The 11,103-nt window shown below is 46.9% G+C and overlaps 1 protein-coding gene across 1 annotated transcript in view; it reads right to left on the bottom strand.

Moving 5' to 3' along the window:
- Nucleotides 1-619: 619 nt before the first annotated feature.
- The window catches only part of LOC133340776 (AP-2 complex subunit alpha-2-like), a 48,573-nt gene continuing 38,089 nt past the window's right edge, over nucleotides 620-11,103 (bottom strand). The window contains exon 23 of the mRNA XM_061549165.1: nucleotides 620-10,447. Within this exon, the coding sequence (XP_061405149.1) occupies nucleotides 10,370-10,447 (78 nt within the window). The 3' untranslated portion in view covers nucleotides 620-10,369. The remainder of the gene's footprint in view (nucleotides 10,448-11,103) is intronic.

Below are 11,103 nucleotides of genomic sequence, written 5' to 3'. Positions count from 1 at the left end.
CATTCCTTCCCTTTATTAATGCTACCCCTATCCCCTCCCTTTGATGCTGCTAATCCTGCATAATGCACGAGCATAATGACTTTAAACCCCCCGCCCACCTCCTACGCATTTCACAAGTAGTACTAATCGCATATCTGCATTTCCCATACATATGCTAAATTCATCTTGATATGCAAATTATTTTGTCAAGGCGCTCTTCCCCCTCCATCCCAGCTTAAAAAGACGCTCCAAGCCTGGGGTGTGTCATTCAGACTGTCTTCTCGACAGACCTGTTCTTCACCTGAGGACGGCTGCTTGCATTGTGGCCGAAACGTCGTGAGAATTATTTTATTGGTTTATTTTTATTATTTTATTATTTCCATTCTACTTGACTTTACCGAAAGAACCGAGAAGATGAATCCCTGCAGTCACGAAAGCTTTAAATCGAAAGTGAAGTGTGTCAAGTCATCATTACACGTGTATGCCACTCGACTTGTCTGACCATTAAAATGTTTTAGCACCCTCATCACGACTTGTTTGTTGCCTCTAGTTTGCTCTGAAGGACCTTTGTAATTGCCCAGACAAGGAATCGTAACCATCTCTCGCCTGGACAAACAATATTAACACAAGACACGGAATGTATAGCTCATTGCACGCACATATACGTATAACGATTTATTTATGGTAGTTATACACAACGTAATTTAGCATACAGGCTGATTTCACGAAAAACACCCAAATAACAATAAGATCACAACTATTTTTTATACATCCAATCTACAGAGTATCGTGTAGCTACTGGATAACGACATTGTACACTGTGGATGGGGGGGGGGGGAAATAATTCCATTACAGAAATTATATATTTAAAAAACCCCATGAGATGCAGTCCCATTTGATAAAAGATATTTAATGACACCGCCTTAATTCTAACCTGGTAGAGCCGAAGGGAGATTGAATCGCGGTGTCTAACGATGGTTCGATTTCATGTTGGAGAAGCCGTTGCCCCTCGTTCAGTTTGGGTTGCTCAATGTTGCCACTTTTTAGTTATTAAAATTAAGTTCACATCTTTGAAATTGGAAGTTGATGTGTTTCTTGTTGTGTGAGCGAGCAGAGGTTAAAGTGTTTGCCGCATGTGTCACTTAAAACGCATGTGCAGTATACCAAATCAATATATATATTTTAGATCCCTCAAATGTATCCCCTTTGATAAGTTACACTATAAGCTATAGAATCGGATTAAGTGATAACGCTTCTAAGCACCCTTTTCGGAAAATAAAGTCTATAACTTATTTTAAAAGTAATCAGGATGGAGAAAACAAAGTTGCAGAAATCATCTTTGCGCTTGAGATGCTTTGACCTTACAGCGAGTTCTTTAAATGTCAAAACAAAATGCCAATGCGGTTTTGACGGCAGAACAAAAGTGAAGAGTGTGCGATCGGCTCTTTAAAAGTAAAAAAAAAAGACAACGCGGCTTGACTCGTTAGGAATACTCTCCTCCTCATTGGGTTCAGATGTAGTGGGAGGTACGAGGTTTTAATAAAGTGGGGGGAGGGGGGGTGTGAATCCAGAACATGATTGTATTATTAATCATAAAAACGATGAAGTAATATTTAAGTAAATAAAAGTAGGTGTCTCGGAAAAGTGTGTCGCTTATCGGAATCCTTCTAACACATCATGCGTTGTGCGCTGCTTTAGTACGAATCAAAGACGATCAAAGGCTTAAGATGTTTAAGACGACAATGATTGTGCGCCGTAATAATCTACACTTGCCCGCATCTCATAATGAGCTAACAAAAACGGACGGCGTGTTTACATGATACTGAAGTACAACATTGAAAGATCACGTTGCAGAAATCATGCACGGTGATCCGATTAAACGCATTACAACGTGGCACGTTATGTTACTTTCACAAAGAGATCTTTCCCCAGACTTTATGCCAATCGTAGTCAGTGTTGGGTAAAAGTTGGGTAAAAGCAGTTATTGATGCCTGAGCTAAGACCGATCAATAACTCGCTAGAAAAAAAACATGAAAACCCAGAATCGCAGCTGGTGGCAGCTCAAAGCTCCGAGCCAACCTGGCCACCTCCATTTGTTGTCATCATCACTTTATTTGCCAAATGGGATGGGCTTCTGCGATTGAGTCGTTGCATTCACAATGCGACAATGAACAGCTCCTGCGTTTTGTCGTCTGTCTGGCCAGTGCTGAGGATCAATGCGGCCACGGCTCTGGCCGGTATCCATGTAACTGTATATCTTGTATCCACCGACGTCTTTTGGATGGGGGAAAAGGTAAGGTAAATATATATATATTTTTTTATTTATGACCAGTGCAATTGCTAGTGTGCATAATAAATTAGCAGCGTTGGTCTGTAAAGGGGTGTCATATGTACGATTGCATGGAATATATGTGAAAAACACATTTATAATATACGATTTTAAGAATGGATAATACAGTTTTAAAATTAATTACAACTTTTAAAAGGGAGCGTGTATACTATTTACTCAGCACGCAAATTGAACGCATTGAACAGTTAAAACATTTTAATGCCAGTGTTAAAATAAACCTAATAACCCTGCGGCCTTAATTTTGGACCACCCCGTATATATGGTGACCAGCGAAAAGCTATCGCTACAAAGTACAATGGCGGAGCCAGGATTTTCAGGTAGGGGGGGGGGCAACCCCTCCACCAACGAGAAATGATAAGAGTTGTGAGTAAGTAAGGACTTGTCCCTTGCTTTTTATTCGACGCGTGTGCGGCGATGGCGCAGCCATCGATCGAGGGTCGAATTCGAACCGCGTCGTGTGATCGGCATCGCACTCGCTGAAAGTGAATGCCTTCAGGGAAGTCGTGTCCTGTATACACAACTGCGCACAATTCTGAGTCACTTTTCACCGCTTTGCCGTTACTTATTGCCAATTATGGACTCAGACTATTGTCCTATCATCTCATCGAGTCCCTGGCACATGATAATATGCTACACAGTGGCAGTGGGGGTCGCAAATGCCTATGTATTACTAATAAACCCCAATGATCCGATCGAAATTAGGGATTTCGATCGGATCATTGGGGGGGCACGTGCCACCCCCCCACTGGCTCTGCCAGTGACAAAGCACGTCCCACCCCGCTAACCAGTGTGGTCATGCAGCCAATGGAATGCGGTGGCTTCACGATTGACGATGACATCACCAGCGTGAAGACGGGCCACGTGGCCGGGCTGCAGTGGTGCACCGCCTACTGGTGTGCAGCGGTCACAGTGACCACGTGTCGGATTCGCACTTTGCAAAGGCGTCCTCATTGAGAGGCTCGTCAAGGTTAGATTTCGTTTTCACGTATTCCTTTCAAATAAATGTAAACATACGTATTCGGCTTTCACCGATTGCTGTACGGTAAAATCTCCATGCGTCCAAAAAGTGATTTTTTTACTTGAAATCTACCAATGAAAGCCCGTATTGCTATGGGGGGGGGGGGGTTGTTTAGCTTTGGGGTCGAGTTTTCACCCAGGAGGACTGCTCAGGGCGAACTTAATGCACATCCCACAAAGGGCATTCCTTCTCCAAACACTGCTGGGCGAGGCCACTCCGTGGTGCGGGTGATCGTGGGGGTCACTTGGCCATTACGTCACGCAGCTTGGTGAAGGTGGGCAGCAAACAGGCGGGGACGGGTACATGGTACAACAATGGATTCTGCTGCTCTGCCCTTTGTTGGGGCCCAGCTTTCTACAATCCGTCGTGCATGCTGCAAGCCGATACACAACGATCCAGGGTCATCTCCGCTTAGCTTCCGAGATTTGACAAGAGCTGTGCACATTCCGAGTGAGTTTGGTCAAAGGCTCCTTCTCGAAACTTTACATTGGTTCAATTTGTTTTTACGGTTTAACCCAGACACTAGATGAACCTGGTTTCTTATATTGAGCATTGTGTGCCATACATGAAACGCGATCGACATTCACGTGTTTATAAAGATAAACACGGGAAATTATCAACACTGCAACTTTTTAATCCTTAATTAGTTCCGAACCCATGCAGTAAACATCGCTAACAACGTTGAAGTACAGAGTGAAAATAACAAGATTGTGTTTTTTTTTACAGTTTTTGTAATGCCGAGTTCATGTGCATTATTTGAACGATGACGTGCGTGTGCGATATCTGTAGTTCCAGAAATGTTGTGAATCATCAGCCGCACATTTTTTCAAGCCCCAATTTCACTAAGACGATTCCCGATTCGCTTAAAAGAGAACTCAAGCGATCCGTCTGTTCTCCGCGTGAAACCATACATTCACTTTTAAACAGAAACACATTTAAGCAATTTCCATTGGGTTAACGGTTAACACTACGATTTGGATCGTTTTAAATAGGGACAATGCAGTACATTGAAATCGATACCTAGAAAGCAATGCAGACGAAAGATGTTCATATTGCACAAGGCCGTGCATGCAATAAAGCAAACGTTGGTTTAATATTGGTCGCGAAAGCCCGGTTATCCATAAGAGGTTTTTTGGGTTAGATCGCATAAATGTATTGTTAAACCCGCCATCATCCCACACAGCCAATTAGTAAATCATGCCGCCTGATGATGCTAGTTGCAATTACTGGCAAAACGGCGAACTCGAATTGTAAATGTTGTGGGTTTGCTCTCCAACACACCTGCGCGCTGAACTAGTAACGAATTGGCATATTTTGTTTACGTGACAAACCTTACTAATTGGCCGTGTTGGGTGGGGGCGGGTTTAACGGTTGCTTAGTTTGTACGATATCATAGATTTCACGTTGTGCTACCAAGCGCTGGCTACTGGGGGCGCAGTCACTGCGTGCACCACGCGTGGTCACGTGTACACGCACCATACATAACCCACACGCCAGCAAAAACACTCACACAGGGTGCTGCCACTTAGTATGCAGCCACTCAGTATGCAGCATATGGGGCAAAGTTTCCGTCTTTTTGGGCCTCTAGTCTCCCCGCCTCTCAATTTCTTATCTTTGGTGTAAAAGTCAACAGCTGATAAAAATGTAACTCCAAATCTGCGAATATAACCGCGACCTCCACCACCTCCTCTTATCTGGGTGTCTCAACTGCAAGGTTGTGAATGCCGGCACGGCACACGGGGGGTGGGTGGATAGCACCACGCCCGACCGCCTTTGTCTCCCTCGTGGCAATGTTTACACATTGCACCAGGTTCTCGTGAGTTTGAGTCAGCCTCGAGGCGACCCAAGACCAGTTCATAGAAATCAGCGTTCTTCACAATTGTCAGAGGTTTAGGCCACTTGCGCCGATAAGACATCGTCAGTGCGAGGAGGTTCGCCACACATTTGAAACCATTGTTTGGTTTGACAGTAGCACGCTGATGATGGGGTGGTGTTTTGACATTGCTGTATTGTCGGGGGCCGCACTAAAGGCCACCAGGGACCGACAGTGGCCCGCGGACCTTGCAGTGAAGGACACTGGCCTACTAGGACTATGTGCATTGACTGCGATGCATTTGTCCAACTCCGTTGAGCAACCTGTTAAATATTGAGCGATTGTTAAGGTCGCAGTGGCTTCAGGTTAACAGGCAAATGAATGAATGCAGGAGGGGGGGGGGGTGAATTTGAGAAAACAATTAGAATCCTTTGAGCAGCACCCTGATAAAACGCGTGTACATGTGCGCACATCTATCGATTACGGGTCACCAGACATTTGCACGGATATCCCCCCACCCACCCCGTAAAGCCTTGAACAGACGGCCCAGGGAAATGCTGTTGGCGAGTCCCAGTGAAGGCGGCCGACACGGCACACGAGGTGGGTGGCCAACAATCTTACGCCCGACCGTCTTTGTCTCCCCGGTGGCGATGTTTACTGCACACCGCACCAAGTACTCGCGAGGCGGATTCGACTTAGGGGAGGGCCCGGCAACAATTCAGATAATCGTCACCTGCTTGTTGGTGGCTGTGAGCGGGAATCCAACTCTGGACGCCGGGGTCGTAGCGCAGTGCGCTAACCACTACGCAACCGTCCCACCGCACATGAGCACACACCCGTCCTATACACGTGCGCATCCGTGCATAGGAACCCGTACACACCACACATCCCACACACACGTAACCATGCGCATAGCTGCGTACAATTAAACTACACACGTACATTACGTATACACCTGGATACATTTTTCACATGTTCACTGACATACAAACGACGTCCACGAGACTGAAGCCACACCACACGATATCACACACCTGCAGAACCATGCAACTTGTGTTGAGCCGCTTTAAATATAGTCCGTAATAACCCTTGAATCACATAATTTAATCACCATGGTGAGGGAGGACTGGGTTGTAAGGATAGGGAAGACAAAAATCAACCAAGAGTTGTTTTTCACACCGCCGCCACGACCCCCCCTCCACCACCAAAGAAAAACCACGACAGCATAAACGACAGCGTTGAAGTTGCTCAACACCACGGATCCTCACTTTCACAGAAACTCGAGAGCCGGACAGCAAATCGGTGGAAGGGGGGGGGGGCATCGTCACACGCGACGGGATTCACAATGGCCATGAAACACAACAACAAAGTCAGATCCGACCTGGCGGGGACATCCCATCTGGATCACACGGGAGACCAACGATAGATTTCGCGTGGGCACGCTCATCGTTGGGTCGGCACCCCGCCGCGTCCGTAATGAATGTGTGCGTAGACGGGCGAGTGGCATTCCGGAACAATGTCGCCTACGGCAATGCCCCGGTTCACGTCGGGGGTGCGTTTCCTGAAATAGGTGCGACGACGGATATCGAAACGACGTCAAATCGAAGGGTGTGTAGTAGGTGGGTGGTGGAGGCGAAGGCTGAGAGGCGACGGGATAGGAGAGAGGACGGATGATGATGCTGCTGCTGTCAGCGACGCGAGTTTGGTGCGAGGTTGAGGCGACGCAAATCAGGTAGCGGTGGTGTGAATCATCAAGCGACGACGTAGTTGCGAGACGCCGTAAATCGGGGTACTGCTGTACAAGCGAGCAGGTGGCGCATCTCAAACGAGTTCTGCTGTGGGGTTCTCAATCGTAAAAACCACATAGGTTTGGAAGAAAAAAAGTCCCCTCCTAGCTGAAATCACTCCTCGCCCATCCGTGATCGGTAAAACGCCTCGCTCGTTGATGTTAAACAAATGTTTTGGCACACCAGCGGAAGTGCGAACGTGGTTTTGAATCAGAAGTCGCTCTGTACCATAAGTTAAATGCCCTTATCCCGACAACTGGCTGAGGATCACCACCACCACCACCGGATGAGCCCCACTCGGATCAGTCAGGTATGTGATCAATTACTTTTACACATCATATGACCATCTACACGCACATTATATTAACAGTATACATGTTTTATATTTTTTTGTGTACGGGCAGTGCTTGGAAATGTATCCAATCCTCAAATATACATCACATATAACCGTATACTATTAGTAGGCTTATGTATACAGTACACACATAATATATAAGCATTAAACATCCTGAATTGTACATGTGTTCCGATAGATTACATGCCATACCTTTTAATATCACATGTGCTTGTGTACTTTATACATACATGTGCCAACGCATGTATGATGGTGTGGTCGTGTTTCGAAAGTGGCAGTGGTTGAAGTTCGGCTCATTCACGGACGAGTTCGATGAACATGGTCTGTGATTCACGTATCCAAAAAGTTTACAATTTCCGCAAGACACTCACGCCCACCAACTCAGTCCCGCACTTATCTAATAAAAGGATTCTGGACACATCACCGAACACCGCCTGTAACTCACTCCCACCCACGGTGTTTATAAATGATGCACGAATGAGTTCGTAACATTATCCACGTGCAGGGCAGGGAGACCGAGGTTGTGGCCGCTCGTTTGCCGAAATAGTTCTGGTGTCATTACGCGATGGGGCGGAGGTAGCGATGAAGGGTGGGGGGGTACGTGAAACGACATCGGTCTCTACGTCAACATTTAAAAAAAGACGTCCTATATATTAAATCGATTGCATTTTTTTGGAACCATGAAGCGCGCGAGACATTCAGAATTTAATTCACCACATTGGCTTTTGAGAAGCGACAGTGATAGAAGTTAGTCCACAGGCTCACATCAGGATCACACGCTATACAATCACGAATCTTATTTAAAAAAAAAATCACGTTCGTGGGTAAGCAATCAATACACGCGTTACCAAAGCGGCACTGACCAACAACTCTTTGACTAATTAGTGCACCAGCCCAGACCAAACGGTTGTGTTGTATCTCTGTGTGCTGGTTATCCCGGGGGTGTGCGTGGGGCAGGAAGGCCCACTGAGCTGGCCAACGCCATGGGGAGAAGGTAACTTGTCCGCAGCAACTGATACAGCTTGTCACTCGCAACGTGTTAGTGAGCGATTGACAAGCAGGCAAAACAAAAAAAATATTAGGACATTTAGGTTTTTTTTTTAAAGGGTCCATAACCACAGATGGTATTTTTAAGTCAAAATGTTATCAATCACGCGTGAATACAGTGACCATAAATAGAGATTGGTACCATCAGAGTTTACCGCGTCGTTTGCTACACCAAACTGCTGATCTGGCTGACAAGCATGTGGGGTGGGGGCGCTGTAATGGGATTCAAAACTGTTGCTATGGGAGGCGGTGAAACTCCTCGATTAGACATTTCCGTCTTGAATTACAAACAAAAACTTCGAGTAGAGACATCTACAGGGTGAAACTTCGCTTGTAAAACGTGGGGGGGAGGGGGGGTGTGTAACAAGCCCAAAACAAGATGCTGTAAGTCAACTTTCTTGATCTTGTCGCCAATTGCTCGATAACAAAAAAATAATAATTTACATTTTAAACACAGCCCCCCCCCCCCCCCGCCGCTTTTAATTGGTGCAGATTTTTATTCCCGGGGGGTAGCTTAACACTGCAGTAGTGGGGACGCAGTTTTGCAGTCCTTCCCCAATAGTTTACTGCCAAAGCAGGAGGTATTGCCTCTGCTTATAGCAAGGTGGATTTCATAATCGCGGAGAGATTTCTCATATGTATTTGTATATATATTTTAAGCCCAAGTAAGAAGAACGTACTTAATTTGTATCCTTCGGCCTGGGCATATTTGTATAAGACATCATGATAATGTAACAGTTTAGTTCGAATAATTAAGATCCAAACAAATATAACCCCCTTCCCTAAGCGGCTAACGAGATCAACAATGTCATTGCTTTCATAGCTTCCTTGGAATTCCACGACTGTTGTGCATGCCCGTCGACACAATGCGAAGAGAAGGTATGGAGGGAAAAGTGGTAAACTCTTAAAGATGTAACAGGGAAACGAATCATCAACATGTCTCGTTTGGCCAATCCTGTTGCCTTTTAATCTCTCGCCCGTAAGAGCCTTTTAAATACCAATCACTCCTCCCGTGCAATGTTGTCACACGTGTGCATGCGAGTTTGTGTACGTAACACTATAAGTGCATTTAAAGCATCGCATCACCACTATTCTGGGGAACATCCTACACATGAACATGACCTCGAGCTGTGCAAAAACAACCCCACTTTCTTGAGGATGTGAAAAATAAGTCTGAAATGGTGTACGGAAATATAACGTGCGAAATTTCTTCGGAATCAGAAGCGTAGCTTTTACTCAAGTAACCCAAGTATCAGTGGCCAAGGCCCATCACCTCTGCGAGCCCCGAATGCCCGCAAACAAGACGAAAAAAATCGCCAAAATCCCCCTCCCCTCCCATCGCTGTCACAGCCGCAGCGTATTTTAGCTTAATTCTGAGCCTCAAGCATTCCCTACGCTCACACCTGATTAGTCATCAGGAAGGTTTAAAATTTAGTTTCAGTCGACCAATGTCATGGGGGAACCAATCACAACAGTGGAATGTATTAAGAGCTGGGTGCAAGGACAAGATTGGGTAGGAAATTAAGGTCAGGTTCAGTGTTCAAAGGATTTCCAGGCTGAGGGTTATACAATTGGCCTGGGAGGGTCATGGGATGGGGAGGGGGGGAAAGAATAAATCACAATTGATGTAAGGCTCCAGCCAAGGGGAGATCAGATATACACGGCTCTAGAGTTCATATGACGTGGACAAAGCGATAGCGAGAGAGCGGGAGACCGCGAGCGAGTGAGCAGAGGAGCACGCAACAATGCAGCACGATCTCGGAAGCGTGAATCCACGACACGAGGGTGGGGGGCGGGAGCGGTGGAAGAGGTGGAGGGAATCCCTCCAAATCGATTTTTCAATCGAAAGTACGGACGAAGCGGGTGGGGGGGGGTGGCCTTTACCAGAACGTGGGAGAGGAAACGACAATGGGCACGACACGTGGAGAGAGGAAGGAGGCGGCATGGCGGAGGAGGGGAGGGACAGCGTTTGAGTGCGTGAGAAACTGACGCGCGGGGGGTGGATGGAGACGAGCGGAGTTCAGAATTGTTCGGCGAGGAGCTCGCAAAGCCTTTTGGAGACGCTCTCTTTGCTCGTGCGCAGCGTGAGGCGGTACATCTGCACACGCACACACACACACCGCACACGCGCACACACACCGCACACGCCGCACACACACACACCGCACACGCCGCACACAACCACCGCACACACACACCGCACACGCCGCACACACACACCGCACACACACACCGCACACGCGCGCACACACACACCGCACACGCACACACACACACCGCACACACACACACACACACCGCACACACACCGCACCAAAAAAAAGACAAAGACAACACTGTTGGGGCAAGCGCTGTTAACGAGCAACTATGAAGATCGGCATGGCATACGAGGGGTGGGTGGCCAGCACCAGGCCTGGCCGCCTTTATCTCCCTAAGAATGTTAACTACACAACGCTATGGTCGGTACTCATGTGAGTTGGATTCGACCTAGGGGGGGAAGCCCAGGAACGGCTCAGATAATCGCCACCGGCATTGGCCACGAGCGGGAATCGAACCGGTGGGCTAAAGCAGTGAACTATTAGTCTTTTGTCAACGTGACACTTTTTTGCTGATTGGCCGTGTCGGGTGGTGGAGGGTTACGACACATTTATAAATAACGCGATCTAAACCCAAAAAACGTTGATTATGAATGATTATGGGAATCGAACCCTCGGCCTGCAGGAGTCGTAGCGCAGCGCACTAACCGCTACGCTT

This window comes from Lethenteron reissneri, chromosome 2 (genome assembly GCF_015708825.2).
Source record: "Lethenteron reissneri isolate LAM-NWPU_2019-01 chromosome 2, ASM1570882v1, whole genome shotgun sequence".
In the NCBI taxonomy this organism is placed as follows: domain Eukaryota; kingdom Metazoa; phylum Chordata; class Hyperoartia; order Petromyzontiformes; family Petromyzontidae; genus Lethenteron; species Lethenteron reissneri.
Note: the sequence above shows the minus strand (reverse complement) of the source record. Positions and strands in the feature narration are given on the sequence as shown.